The sequence below is a fragment of the Numenius arquata genome, chromosome 9 (genome assembly GCF_964106895.1).
Source record: "Numenius arquata chromosome 9, bNumArq3.hap1.1, whole genome shotgun sequence".
Lineage (NCBI taxonomy): Eukaryota > Metazoa > Chordata > Aves > Charadriiformes > Scolopacidae > Numenius > Numenius arquata.
The window spans coordinates 37,284,791-37,300,422 of record NC_133584.1 but is presented as its reverse complement, the minus strand read 5'-3'; the positions used below and the strand labels follow the sequence as shown (position 1 = coordinate 37,300,422).

At 38.6% G+C, this 15,632-nt stretch overlaps 2 protein-coding genes across 5 annotated transcripts in view; one reads left to right on the top strand and one right to left on the bottom strand.

Moving 5' to 3' along the window:
* The window catches only part of ANGPT2 (angiopoietin 2), a 49,240-nt gene extending 35,202 nt beyond the window's left edge, over nt 1–14,038 (bottom strand). The window contains exons 1-2 of one of the 4 annotated variants that reach the window (XM_074154089.1): nt 13,972–14,038; nt 9,257–9,495 (exon numbers count right to left, since the gene is read on the bottom strand). In XM_074154089.1, the coding sequence (XP_074010190.1) occupies nt 9,257–9,495; nt 13,972–14,038 (306 nt within the window). Of the gene's footprint in view, nt 1–9,256; nt 9,903–13,971 lie in introns of those variants that run through there. The other 3 variants (XM_074154090.1, XM_074154091.1, XM_074154092.1) reach the window with 3 other exon arrangements.
* Nucleotides 1–15,632, top strand: part of MCPH1 (microcephalin 1) — a 130,466-nt gene that overhangs the window by 86,737 nt on the left and 28,097 nt on the right. The window lies entirely within an intron of this gene.

The following is a 15,632-nucleotide window of genomic DNA, read 5'->3' as shown; positions in this document are numbered from 1 at the left end:
ATTTGTTGCAGTTCATACTCTTTCTAAGGCTTGGGCTTTACCTTCTAGTTATTTGAACTTTGTTTCATCATGTCAGCGTAGCTTTCAGAAAACATTCCCACTAAGGCTCCAGTAGCAGTTACAACAGGGTTTTTAAATTTGCTATTACTTTATAGGCAATCATTGTATCTGACAAAAAATCTGGCATCAGGATGGAAGTTTGACATAAGTGAAAACACAGGGATGGTTAATATGGTCCAAGTTCAGACCTCACGCAAGGAAGCTTAGTCTTATTTAAGTCAATTCCTTAGAAGCAGAAAAATACAAGGTTTGGTCTGGTTTTACTTGTTCACTTAAGCTGTCTTTTGCCTACTTCATCCATTTTTTTGAAGTTGTATTAAAAAACTGGAAGTCGATGTTCCCTTTGAATAGTTGAATTGCCCTGTTTATAGAAAAGCTTTCTGAAAAAAGCAAAAATGTGGAAATTGTTTCATTAAGTCTTCACCAGAGAATTTTCTTGAATGTTGAACTGTCTGAATGGACAGCGTATTTGTTAATGCAATAGGAAAGTATGGCAACTGTGTTTTCCATTGCTACATTATTTCATTCTTCATCTACAGCTTTTTTTAACGTTTGAATGTTGACTTTTTGCACAGCTGAGATTGGCAGTTGACAGCTGATACTGTGGAAAAATGAGGCTACTGCTTCTTGACTGATTGGCACATTCTCCTTAAGGGGCTGGTTTCTATTTCACATCAAAATAGTGGGTTTGAACTACTACCTTGCAGGTGGTTACACCTTGCAAGTGGAAACTGGGGAGAAAATTGTTGTGCAGAAGCAGTTGTACAGAGCATAATGCTGTAGTTCCAAGGAAAGGACCTAAAGGAAGTGTATGAAGTGTCTTAGCATGAATTCTAGAAGTTCTTTGGATGAAGAGAAAATGATTTTTAGGTGCCAGCTATCAAAATTAAACCTCTTGGCTCACTCAGACACCTCAGTGTAAGACTATACATCAAGTCATGTGAGGAAAGGCAGGCCTCTGGTACACTGACGTCATGTCATCTGTAGGGGAGCTGCTGGTGGGGTAAGGGCTATGGCTATTGCCCAGGAAATGTCTTTTCCACTGAGCTGGGTGTCTCCCCATTCCCACACCCTGACAGAATGGAACAAAAGAGGCTTTTTCCTTCCAGATCATGCACATCAGGTGCAGGCCTGACCCAAAAAGCAAGCATAGCGATGAAGCTGATACCGTGAGTACACGAGGTGAATGACTCTTAATGCTTGCAGTGTGAGAATGAACAGGTCTGCAGAGCTGTTGTTTGGATGGGGCTAAATACACTGCTCTGTCAGTTTTTATATTAGAGATTTGAAGAAGATCCTACCATTTTTAAATGGATACAATTTTTCTTTCTCCAAAGATAAGAACTTCTAGCTTTTCTCCTGTCAAAAAGTTCTATTAGTGGAGTGATAATCAAAGATCAAACATTTGCCTACTGTGTTTTCATGTGGTTTCAACAAACACTTTATTCAAAAAGCATACTAAAACATTGCTTTGGAAGTAGCTCAAATGATGACAGTTTTGTGATTGATAATGCTGTACCACACCTCAGTGCTCTAATTTGCTAGTTTTGACTTTATACTGAATTACTCTGGTCCTTGTGTATCCTTCAGCACAGCTTTTGAAATGCACGTAGCTATTTTCAATTTCTTGATAATTACATTATTAAAAGGCACTACAGAGTCTAAAAACTGAATTAAAGAATTTCGGTTGCAACACTGAGAGAGCTGTAATGTATCAAGCTAGGCTTCCCTCCCTCCACCACCTCCTGGAAACCTAAATAGTAAGATGTCATAGCTAGCTATTCAGTAAAATAGTCTGTTGAAGTCTCACTACATTACCACAACACACTGATTTTAATCCCTGACCAAAATCAATGGTAGAAAGTTGCTATGTTGTTCTCCAGAGGGTAAAGGAACCCTACATAGTTTCCTTATTTTTTTTAAGATCTATCATGATGCTTGAGACCTGAATACAAATACAAAACTGACAAGATAATTTTTTCCCTACGGGATTAAAGGGAGTTTGAGCAAAGTTAGGACACTATATGCTGCTTGAGTTTAACAGGAATCTCTAGAGACAGCTGAATGGGAAAGACAGTTGCTGTCATCTAAGAATTCTGAAGTATTTTCTCATCTAGAGAGGAAAATGTTTCATGCCTTACAGCTTCTGTGAATAATACAACTGTAAAGAATTCTAGATTTCCTCCATACTTCTAGTAACAGAGAGAAAATTTAATGGAGAGAAGGTTGCATATTCTATCAGCCTTCTCTTTTTATAACTAACACCCTGTAATGACCTTAGTAGGCTCCTGCAAGATTATTAGATAAACTGATAAAGCTTCGTATGGTCCGTGTAAAGACAGCAGAAAAGTTCCTGTAGCTTCCTTCTCTTTGTCCAGACTAAGCCATAATGTGCTGGAAGTTGGAATGAAAACAGATGGATCATCTCCTAATCATACAAATTGCAGGATACGTTTCCTGAGCTTTGTAAACATTTAATTTTAGGGTTAACCTGTTCCACAAACAGCTAAAAACTAATAGGATTTTCAGTAATTATTTGGAATGTGGTAAGAATTAAAAAAAAAAAAAAAAAAAAAAAGGCATTTAAGGAGTAGTAATGTATTTTCCTAGGCAGCTTAAAAACTGACACAGTGAGTGTTTGCAGAACTATTTAGGTGTGGGGTTTTTTTTTATACAAAACACAGATCTGGATTTTGTAACTTTAAGAATTCTTTAACATTTCCTATGAGCTTAGTTTACTTGGAATAGACTTTAAGTTCACCAAACAGTATTTCATTTATTCTCATTAGAGAATAAATACAATTCTTTTTTTTCCTCTGCCCTATTTCCTAGAGATATGTCTGTTAAAGGAAATGAAATGATCACAGTATTTCCAGTTTTGGTGGGTCTGTGAGGTTATTTGGCTTAATTTGGCTTAATTTGTTCCACTGTGGAGTGTGCCATATCTCTAAGGCATTTCTGAGTATTAAATTACTGTGCCATACTTTTTTTTCCAGATGCTTAGTTCTATGGTATTATCTGATGTCCCTATTACTTTTTTCACCTGGCATTTATATTTGATTAGTCTGAGAAATTCAAAGAATAAAATGGCAGATAAAATTGTCTGTGCTTATTTCTGAAACTTCTTATTCAGTGCCATAGGAACTCTCCTTCTCTTGAAGGTTATGTTGGTATTTATGGTCCACTGACAAATTATTTTCTCAGTGGTTTAGCAGTTATTAACAGAGAGAGATTGCCTAGGGTGCATTTTCTATGTGCGGCATCCTTGTTCCATACACTAGTACATACATGAAATGTTTTCTTATTCAAGAGCCATCTTCTCCCATCTTCCCTTCTGCAGTCTGTACAGGTATCCTTAAGGCTCTCATCAGTATCTTATTGCTAATTAGATACCAGAACCCTTTTTTTCTCTGAAGTATAACTTGCATCTTCTGTTCCAGGAAGAATTTTTTTTTACAATAAGGGTGGTGAGATGCTGGAGCAGGTTGCCCAGAGAAGTTGTGGAAGCCTCATCCCTAGAGGCATTCAAGACCAGGGCTTTGAGCAACCTGAACTAGTGGAGGATGTCCTTGCCCATGGCAGGGGGGCTGGAACTCGATGATCTTTAAGGTCCCTTCCAATCCAAACCATTCTATGATTCTATGATTCTGTCAGGATTTGGGAATGGGGAGACACCAAACTCTTTGGAAAGGCCATCAGTCCTGATTTGACTCTTGTACCTAAGCTGTTTTAACAAGTGAGAAGCATAATGTTTATCTAGCTCTCTGTATCATATTTGCAGTCTAGTCTACATTTCTGCTTTCTGCCTATTGACCCTTGATTCTGAGGCTTACAAACTTTAGTGCCAAAGTAGTATGCCAGGATGAGGGCCATACAGCACGCTAGCTTTTGAACCTTCTTCAGCAATGCTGATAAATCTGCCTCTTCAAGGGGAATTTCTCTTAAGTTTTCCATTCCTCTATTTCTCTGTCATCCAGGCTGAAGAGACAGACTGGACTTACTCTAGGGAGCTAACTAAGATAGACTGAGTCATCTGATGAAACTCTGGGTTTACTAAGCTCCAGAGAAGGATCTGCGAGTGGCACCTCTCTGTTGTAGATCCTAATCTAAGGTCTGAGACAATGTCTTCTAAATCAGTTGGCAGCATTTTGCATGTCTAACCCTATAATAATGGTAATGGTGGAGGAAGACAATCTTATTTTGCCCCCATCCTGGCTTTCAGCCAAAGCTATATAAAATTCCATGAAATAACAGATGCAACAGGAGGTTCTTGCATTATAGTATGTAAAAGGTTGTTAAATAAATAGTGGTTTACTAAGCTGCCTTGGTTTACTGAAAGAAGTATTGTAAATCAAATAATGTATAATGTGGGATATTTTCAAAACCACAAATAGTATGAAAAGGACAGTAAAATACAGTCACAGAAGATACTAGGTGTCATTCATACTAAAGGTCTTCTGGGCAAAATTCCACTCTAAGCAATACATACGTGATAGCTTGTTTCTTGTGATTAGAGGTCAAGGAAATGATACCAGTTGTTTCCCTTGGTAAATTATGGGGAGAGGCAGATTATTGAATTTGTTTGTAACAAAAAAGGAGCAGTAGCAGGATATTTTTTTCATTTAAGAAACACCATTCTGAACCGCAGTCTCTGCAAAAGTTTCTAAGATATTCTAAAGGTTATGCTTTTAAGTTTTGTCCGTTAAGTGGGTATGCAAACAAAAAGGACTGGAAACTGTCAACTCAAGCAACTCCAGGCTCATTTCCTACATATGCACTTGAAGAAAGAGAAAAAAGAAGAAAAATAAAGCATTTGATGTCATTAATTAGTGGAGAAAGTCTCCCAATTTGCTGTTTGGACCAGTTAAAGATGATAAGTTTATGATCATATTAATAACAAACAAAACACATGAAAATATATCTTGAATGCTAGTAAGAGACTAGTTCAGTAACACAAGCCTCTATTCATCCCAATTTTTACCGATAACGTCTTGGAGAAGGCAAGCTCTCAACTTCAATTTTGTCTTGTAGATCTGTACAAGAAAATCTCTAGTTGTTTTCGTTTATTTTGTACAATTTCATACCTATATAACCAATTTGGTATTTGTGGAACGATGCAGAAACAGTCTTTACAACATAGTTTTTAAGCACATGCAAAAGTGTCATTCACAGAAATTTACCTACAGGAGGTACAACAATAAACTGCATAGTCAGATCATTTAAAGTAGTGTGGAAACTTTATCCAGTAACATGTACTAATCTGAAAGTAAAAAAGTATTTTCTTTTAGGTCCTGCCAGTAGTCTTTTGCTTAGCAAATACATAGTTGATAGAGAGAAACAAGCACTTTTCACAATAAGTGAAAACAGATGCATTACTTAAGAAAGGAATGCAGCTCTTGATTCAGAGTCAGAATCATCTCTTGCGTACTTCAAAATCCAACCCTGTACAATACATTTGTCCTTATCCATTGTGTGCAGATGTTTTTGGATGATGGCATATCAGAATATCTTTTTGTATTTAAGATATGAAGTTCAGTACAAGTATGACAATAATTATAATGTTTCATTGGTAATTACTCATCAAAAATTGTAAGCATTCATTCCCGTATATCTTAAAACATCTTATTTTGTTGTGCTTAGGGAAGAAACATGTTTCAAAGTGACAAAGCTTCCAGGATATCATGACAAGGAAAAACGAATCTCAGTTCAGAGTATCCAAAGATACTGCACCTCTATCAGCAAAGTGTCCCTCTCCTAGTCTGCTGGGATGCTTCAGGATGAAGTTCTGGTTTTAGGTTTAAATGTTGACTCCTGACACAAACTTTTACTTTCTGATCTTTGATCTGCTGATAAACTACAGATAAATTGCCTGTATTCCATATGCTATAATCGATTCATTCATACGTTGTTTTCAGCTGTTTATAACAGGAAAGACTAAGAAAATATGACCCGTTTCTTTTACACTATTGCTTTGAACAGAGTCGTATCTCCTGAGCCATAGGATCTAGTTTATGCGCTAGTAAGTTCAAGTTAGTGTTCAGTTGTTTCAATGTCTTAAAACCTGAAAAAATGCAGTTCCTTGAGTAGAAATGTTGTCATTAACTCAGATAGAGATTTGTTTAATTGTGGAACTTAGGGGAACTGCCTGTCTTCTAGGAATACCTGAAATCCTGATGGTTTTATATTAAAAAAAAATCTAAAGTATGATAGCCAACTTATGTACATACATTTAAAATTTCCAGTATTGTACCTTAGGTGTATACCAATGTGCCATCCTCTCAAATTAACTGAAAATCTTATTATTGAGAGGTTTGTTCTCCCGGCCCACATGTGCATTAAAAAAAATAATCTTACACTTCAATATACAAATTGATCCCAAGGTAGGGAAAGTCAAGGAAGAAAGTTCATTTCAGGTATATTATTGCACGGTTGATCTAGGGTTTTGGCTTTTGCTGTACAGCATCGCTTACTGGCTTACTGCTAAACGCTGGATTAGATGGAATAGTGGTTTGTTCTAGTTTGTCATCTGAATGCTTAAACATAATCTACTTTTGAAAAGACATTCAGTTTTATGTTTGGTATGTACAGCCGTGGCATACGGCATTAATACAGTTCAGAGCAAAAAAATGTGTTTTCATAAAGAAGCAATTTGTAGCAATTGTAGAACAAAGTCTTCTGCCCCCTATGCAGGAGCAGATCAGAAAAGAACCTGGACCTACGTAACTCATTTTCTTCCCATTGTGTTTGTCTATTAACCAGATGAAGCGCACACTTCCCATCTGTTCCATTCATACAGCCTAGCGTTCATTCAGAAACAGAATGTTTCCTTTAGTTGATGGATTAAAGGCAGGAGCGGGGGGAGGAGTATAAAAATGTTTGGGGATGTGCAATACTTCAGGAACAATGTTTAAAGGTTAATTCACACTAAAAGCTTGTAATGTATTTTTTTTTACACAACTTCAAAACAAAACAGGTGCTGACTCTTAGGTGAGTAAAAAAAACTTTTTTAAAAACATAAAGCAGCTTTTTGTGCAATTGCCGAGAAGATAATGTCGGGTTATTTTTTAAATCCGTCTTATATTGCGCTTTCAATATGGTATAAAAACTAAGTGAACAATTATTTTTTTTTTTGTCATGTCTTGATTAATCTAGTACTCTCTATTTTCTTAAATTGAACCTAGGAATGTGTATTAGTGACCTTAAAAAAACAGCAAGTAAACTTTGTGAGCAACTTTAAAGGTTATTGTTTGCTTTTCATCTTCACTTGCAGACCAGGTGTCTCTAGCAAAGCAAATCTGAGGAAAAGCTACTTTTGTTGGAGTCTCTTTGTGAACAAAACAGATGACATAAAGATAAAGAGCAGGTGTTAAAATAGTGAAAAAGGCAGTTATTTTACCGGATGTTTAGCTGTGTCACAGCTAGGAAAAAAAAAATCAGGCTATTCTAAAAAATCTTATTTGGAAATCTTTGCTCAAATAAAAGAAACTTTTCTCTGTCTTGTAAAATAGGAACTCTGCCTTTTGATCCCCTAAAGAATGGCTTAGATATACTTATCCTACTCCTCTTGTAACTGATTTCCCAGGGACTGACAGGAAAAAGCATAGTTTTTACTAAATAAGGATGCTGGAATTTGCTTACTGGTTTCTGTTTACCTGATGCCACTTATGATACTGTGTTTGCCTATTTAAGGGGCATTTAGCACTGGAGTCTTGTGTGTGATTTTACTATTTATGTTAGGAAATTGCTTAGCAGCTGGGTAGATTAGACTGGTTTACTTTGTGTGTTTTTCATCCTGCATTGCACATCTGTTAATGTTGGTCTTAACATCACAATAGTGAGCATTGTAAATTAATAAGTAGAAAGGTAAGTATGTGGAGGGAAGTATGTTTGCCTGTGAGATTAAAAAAACAAAAGCCACTGAACTGACATTTTTTGGATGTCTAAATTGAGCATCCTAGACCCAGAAAGACAGATTTAGAGGCCCACACTGCAGTCTTCAAGTATATGTGTTTCGGATTTAACCTTCAAGGTTTGTTTTCAGGTAGATGACAACACTCTGCTGTCTCCTTTGAAGTGTAACTTCTGTTTCTCACACACAAATTCACTAGCAGGTTTCTTTGATTATATCATGCTAGTTCTGCAACTTTGTAACTGATGAGAGAAGGGAACCCTAATGCAAAATTATTTTATAGTCATGTAAGAAGTGGCTACTCGTTGTAGACAATTGTGAATTCTCTCCATTCTCAACAAATATTTCTTTCTTCATGAAAAAAAGTCTTATGACATCACTTGAACACTTATTTGGAGACACTATGTCAACTGCTAAGTTAAGTCCTCAAAATATTTATTGCTTAGAAGATAGGTATCTTGGTATGGGACATAAATAGTCCTAAGTTTACTATGCAATTAAACTATACTAACACACTTTTTCAGGTACCAGTGAAGCAAAGGTGTATTAAATCAAAATCTATCAATGGAGTTTCATTAAAGGAAGCTATGTGGCATCTGCAACACCTTTTCCAGAATATTTTTCCCCTGAGTATTGTATATTTCAGTGGAAATGTTACAAGATGCAAAGGATATATGATGCATAGATGCATAGAATCTATGATTCTATATCTGCTAATGAATTTCTTGAAATTCTGTCACTTCACTAGAATAATTTCATTGCAAGTCAGACTTGCAGTCTTTGCTTAGAATTACAATTGCAATTCTTTATCAGTGGGGCTTAAATATCTTTACTTCTGCATGCAAGTTTTGAAACCACGTTTCAAATAACGTTTTTCAAACATGCCTCAGATAAAGGTACATGCTGTAGTCTTAAATAGAGATAAAATAGCTCGTTAGTTAATTATAAATTAGTAGCTGGTTCTTTCATGTCAGAAATTTCAGACATGCTTGCAGTCCGCCTGCGTATGTAATTACTTTTTGTCCAAGCAACTTAAATGTAATGACAAGCTTTAAAGCATGAGCTCTGCACAACAGTGCTAGTCAGTAAAATTATGTTCTTAAACTTCAAAACAACTTTTGGATTGAATGGTAATTCCGAAATTTAGTTTAGATCATGCACTTTGTGAATTTTAGAAACTGTTAGAAGAAAAAAAGAAAAAAAAAAAAAAAAAACCACAAACCACAATGAAATAGATAACAAGATACCGCGAACAGGATTTTTAGAATAGCAATTGCGTTCTCCTACCTTCATTAGCCACTGAGTGTTGTTTTCCATGATGTTTTCAAGTAGCTGCAGCCTTTGAACTGAGTCGTCGTAGTCTAAAGGTGCGTCCCTCTGCACGGCGTTGGAGACGAAGGAGGCAGAGGAGCGGCAGTTGTCCGTCTCGGGCAGGAGGAAGGTGTAGCTGCAGGACCCGTGCTGAACCTGGTACTGCTTCTTGCCTATCGCCTCCATGCTCCTGCTAAAGGAGTTGTATCCCGAAGCTAAGAAAATGCCGCAGCCCCAAAAGAAGCAAACAGTCAGCTGCATTTTAACTCCTGCCTTAACCCAGCAAAGCGAGAGTGCCTGAGCGCGCTTAGCGGGAGCGCGGACCTAGCTGACCTGCGCGGGGATTGCGCGCCCCGCTGCCATGTGCCGTCTGAGGGAGGGCTGGGCTTTTTCCCCCTCTCCCCGTCGCGAACTGGAAGCGTGCCGTCCTCTCCCCGGCCGCCGTGCCCTCAGCTGTCAGACGGGAGAAGCAAATAAAAAAACCCAACAACAACAGCGAGTCGCCCTGAAGCCGGGGGACCCGGTCCCCCTCGTCCCGCAAGCCCCGCCGCTTTCTGCTCCTCGCCCGGAGCGGGATTTGAGGGCCCCGGTACCCGAATCAATCCCTGCCCTTCCCTTATATGATAAGTTGATAAGAGCAGGCAGACATGCGGAGCGGAGCTGCTCCTCCCTCCCGGCTTCGCCAGTGCCTTCCTGCTGGAGGGGGGGAGTGGGGGGGTGTCACATTTGCAAAGCGGGGGCTCGGAAGGGAGAGCAGAGCGCGATCGGGCGGGCGCGGAGCGGCGCGGAGCTGCGCGGGGCGGCGCGGAGCGAGAGGAAACCCCAGGGAGGAGCCGGCAGCAACAGGACCCCCGCGAATTCCTGCAGCGCGGCTCCAATTAAGAATTTCCTAGACAGAGCCAATCAGTTCCGTTAGCCTCCAACTATGCTTGTAAATTAGTGGCGGTGGTAATCATTTTTAAACAGCGCCCAAAGAAAAAAAAAAAAAAAAAAAAGTTCTCGGGCTTGTTAGTTCTTCTTAAAGAATTTATTTAATGCACTGTATAATTTGTGCATTTCTTTGTATAATACTTTCTCTGTGTAATTACAGAGAAAGACACTGTCCTAAGCACACAAAAGCAGGCTTGGGCACGTCCCTGCATAGAGAACAAGAGAGGGGTTTTAATTAAAAGTTTTCGGTCGAGCAAAGACTTTGTATTTTGCTGAACCTCTGAGACGAATACTCATTTTTAGGGATGTCTTTTCAGCATTAAGCATTTCCAAGCCTTTATTTATTTATTTATTTAAGGCTTTTTTTTTTTTTTTTGGTGTCTGTGTTAAATGGCCAAGTCTGGAAGTGCTAAGATTAGCAAGAGTCACAAATCGCAAGTTAGCTGGGGCTGGAAGAGGGAATAACTATCCAGAGTTATTGGCAGTGGCAGAAAGGCATGCCTCAGGAAGTGGCATGGCTGAACAGCAGTTACCCTGTCACTTTTCACTCGCCCAATTCCGTGCCCTTGGAAGTGGGAAATACCTGTAAAAGGTGAGGGAAAAATCTAATAAAGGAAGTATTTGAAATGTATATGTAAGAGTAAAAAGGAGCTTCCCCCTGCTTCCCACTGCCGTGTTCTCTGCAATGATCAGTGAGCTTGAAATAGCGGAAAATTACTGACCAGCTCACCAAACCCCGGGAAAGAGTCGATTCCACTGATATTTTGGAAAAGTTTACTTCTCTGTTTTAGAAAATGTCTTCTTGAAAGCAGCGTGATAGGATACTGACTCCTGAAGACAAACTGCCTGAGAGTTGCTAGGTCTGGATCTGGCAGCTATAGATTTTTCTTAATTAAAATAAACAAAGGGAACGCCATGCTAGTCAAACTAACATGAATTACAAACCAAAGTTTATCTTATAGGAGGAAAATCTCAGTGTGCCTCGGGACCTCTTAGGACAGACTTTCTTACACAACTTGCTCTATTTTGTATAGCGTATTAATGTGGCTTTTCTACTTTTTAAATCACGGAAGTTGTATTTAGGGGTTGTCCAAAATAGTTGTAGCAGCTAAAATGCATGCCTTACGTTGCTGGAAGCTGCTGGGATTTCTTTACATAATACATAGTTCCCCCTGGAAAGGAAAATCTCTAGAATTCAATTCTGGAGACTTCCAGAAAGGCTCAAATTATACTTGGACTGTGACCTGTGGAACCAATTTGTCAGATTTTCTTCCTCTGGAGTGTTCATCTGCCATTGTTCATCCTTCCAGCCAGAGGAAACTGAAGAATATATTTGGAACTTGGGATACAGTCAAGATTATTTTCCAAAAAAATGTACATATTTGTACATATAAATGATGCATTCTCCATCCCTTCAACTTTGTATTGTGAGAGCAAAGGAAATTAAGGTGACAGCTACCTGCATTGTTAATGACATTTCAAAAGCTTTCTCCGTAGTGATTGCTGCTTTTCAATACATTGAAGTCTTTGAAAGAATGGTTAATTCCATGTGAATACCAGTCTTTTGCAAGGTAATTGAGAAACCCACTATTGTGCAATGAAGACAGCATGTAGGTAGGATTAGATTTATACACCAGCTCCTGTGAAGCATTTCTAGGTATCTAACCAGATATTCAAATCCAATATTTTATTTTTTTGAATATTTTTTAGGAACTTTATAAGTGAAATGAGAATTTCTTATTGTGACTTGTACTTGTCCTTAAATTGGCCCGCTCTCTCCCTCTCACAGCTAGCCCAAAGAATATAGAGTAGTGCTGAAAGTAAGAATGCTCCAGCCCTGCAAGCACCCCTCTCCTAAATGATGAGAAACTGAAATCTTAATTTTTCTGATTGTATTTTGATGCTGTTTTTTTAGTTCCTTTATTAGACATTTTAATGGGAAAGATGAGACTGGCCAGTGTAGTCTTTTTGAAGTTTTGTTTTTAATTATTAGACATCTATTCAAGGGACTCTACATATATAACAGACAAGTTTTAGTGGATGCTGAGAGTTCATTAGACAGTATTTCCACAAAAGGCTTGATTAAATTGATGGGTTTTGAATAGCTATGAAGCTTGCCATCTGTATGCCACCCTGGTGAGTCAGATCACCAACATAATCTGGCAGCCCGGTTTTGCTGGGTTTTTGAGGAGAGACTGGAGCGTCTCTAACGGTTTGAACTGGAGCCTGTTTTCCCTTCGGAAAAGGCCGATGCGTGACCCCAGGAGGCCCTTGAGCCGTAATGGGGCCAGGAACAAAACCGAACTTGGAGGCTGCCTAACAAGGCTTGCTGTACCTTGGACCTCCACTAGGGAGAACTGTGGTTGTATAAATACTGGAAAGAGAAACTAATTCACCTTTTGCTGGGGTTTTTTGGCTGGCCTTGGTTTTTTCTGGGTTTTTCTTTTGGATTTGGTTTTTTGGGTGGTTTTTTGTTTTGTTTTTTTAATGAATGGATGAATGAATGGGCAGTTGCTGTGGCAGCTGCCAGCACTTCGGGGAAAAGGTATGGAAAGTGCAGGTATTATTCTGAGAAATGACAACAAATTACTAATGGCAGACCCTTAGCAGCACAGCAGGCACCATCAGTTAGCTATTCATCTAGCTCTTGGAGTGGTACCCTGAGCTTCACCAGGGTAGTGTTTTCTCCAACTTTTCCTTGATACTTCCAGGCTGTAGGGGCAATAACTGGAACGTAAACCCCAACACACACACGTAACTGAGGGAGTTTTGCTGTTTCCCCATCTGGGTCCAGCAGACTCATATTGCTTTAATGAAATGCTCTTTCCCACTGCCCAAGAAAGTTCGTGAGTGTTCACCTTGCCAACAAAATAAATATACATCCCTTTAACCCTTCACTACAGGGTAGTGCCGTATTTGGTACATCTTTTGGAGCATTTGATTGCGATCCTTCACCCTTTCTATCCCTTTGGGAGCAGCTTTCCCAGCTGTGGAGGAGGAAGTGGTCTTCTCTGCCTCCCCAGGGACTCAAAGCCAGTCAGAGTTCAGGGGGAAAGAAAGTAGTAACAGCTAAATTTAGAAAACTGGTGTGAAAAGTAAGACAAGTTAAATACATTTTTGTCCTTGAAAACTGAGGAGGAGGAAGGAAGATGCCTGAAGACAGCCTTTTTACTGAGCCTCAGAGGCATAATAACAAGTCTACTTGCAGGGCAGGGCTTATTCCAGAAAAGCTGAATGACCGAGAAGATCTGTCTCCTGTCAGTTTTGAGAAGGAACATCTCATTGTTAGACATGTTGAAGTAGGAAGGAATGTAAATAATTTGGCGTGGAATCTTATATATGCCAGTATGAAATTGAGTAAAAAGTTGTAATTCAGACCAGTTGCTTCCTCTCGGTGTTTTTTTCATGTTCATTGTTCTCTGCATCTTTTATTTCTGCTATCGATATGGAGCCGTACATGTAATCTGCAAACCGAGATATAGCTACTTAGCCTGTGATTTCCTGCTTGCTTTATAGCTGAGTGTATATAGTATTTGACATAAAATAGCAAATAGTGGCTTGGTATATTTAGAGTACAAATTAGATCTTTCCCTTTTTAGAAAGAAGATACCCAGTCTACAGAACTCATCTTATAAGAACTGAAATGTACGTTTTGGCAAAACTAAACATTTAGAACGTTTTGCCAGATGTGTTGCAGGCAATTTCCTTTCCTGGGAAACAGTAAATTCCCTTACTCAGCCGATCCTGGTTTTATTCCATACAGCATATGACTAAGCTGCTTTGAGAGAGATGCCTGAATGCCACTAACATTATCTTTCCAATTATCATTGTTACTTGCAGCTGCACGGCTTCTGTTTGACAGGCAAATACAGGGGTCTTGGGAGATCTCTGATAGAAAAGGAAGCATGAAAGTTTTCGAAGTAATGTAAGAAAATGTTGACTTGGCTTTAGTCTGCTATCTGCAGACTTTGCCACCTAAAACTTTCAAGATGTTGATTTAGTAGATAAGCAAGTTCTCATTTCAGCAGTTTTCTTGTTTTAGCAAGGGGAAAAATGCTTAATGAAATATGTTTGAAATAAAGGCAGAACAATGTAAACAAGTAGGTTTTGGTGCTGCGTTCTTATAGGCATATTCGTTCTACATATATAAATGAAAAAGCTGTAGTGTGAGAATATGGAACTTCAAAATCAAATCCAAGATGAAAAATTGTCTGAAACTTGGAATAAATAATGAAGTATTTTATATATTCCTGGTATTTACATTCCTCATATTTTGACACTCAATGTTCAGTCCCCACCTTTGGTTCCTGGTACTTTAATATTAGCTTATGGTAGTTCCATTTGCTGGCGTCAAAATATTTTCTTTCACTGGGAGTATTTTAGCATATTTCTCAGGAACAAATGTCAACAAGGACAAGACTCATGAACTCGTAACTTAAAAAACAGGGAACAGGATCTTGGACCCTACTAGATTTTTCGTCTGAAAATCATAATCTGTTTTGAAATCCTACACTCTCTTTGAAAGAGAGGAGTGCCAGATTATTATATTTTCTGATAAGCAAAAATAAACTGTTTTCATCCAGACCCATAGTTAAGTTCTTCAGCACTCCTAAAATTAGTGATAATATCTTACCAAACGTTCCTCCTTCCCCCACCATTTGCCTTTTTTCCTTTTCATTCAGTCTGAACTTCTCCATCGGTTGCTCCTGACTTCTTCAGCAAAATCTGAGAATTCCCCTCACTTTCTCTGCTGCTGCTTATTTCTAATCACTCAGAACATCTGGTGTAACATCTTGTGAATTCATAGTCGTCTTTGAGTTCCCTTCCTTTCAAGGGAGGACATTTACCCAGTAATTTGCATATCGTACTTTTGCTGAAGGGACAGGACGTCAATAATCTGATCTGCTAAAAATTTCAGTTACCACTCTGTCTCGGTGACTCAGTCTGTTTGTTCCCATCTTGCCTTGTAACATTCAATCCATCATTTCAGTACACGGTATTTTTCCTGGATGTCATGCCATTAGTGGAAGCATAATGAGGCCAAAACGAGACTTTGTATCTTCCCTTGGCTATGCTTGCGTGCGAGCCCCTTTTTCACAGTTCATACTGCCACTGTCCTTCAATGCATTTCAATCTATAATCTGCCAGTTATGTTTACATCCCTTTGTTTCGTTGGCGTTTTATTTTCTCCTTTTTTTTGATGCTGTGCTTTTACTAATGTCTTTGAAATTCTTACGCTGATGCTCATCATCAATACATTGAATTTTGTAACATATTCTGTCTGGGTCCTCTGTAACATTTGAAATGTGACTTGCTTATGAAGTTTATTATATTAGTTCTACCTCTCAGTAATTACACTCAACTTTATTTTCATAAGAACTCTTAGACAACTGTCAGAGCTTCACACAAGTAGACTATCTAC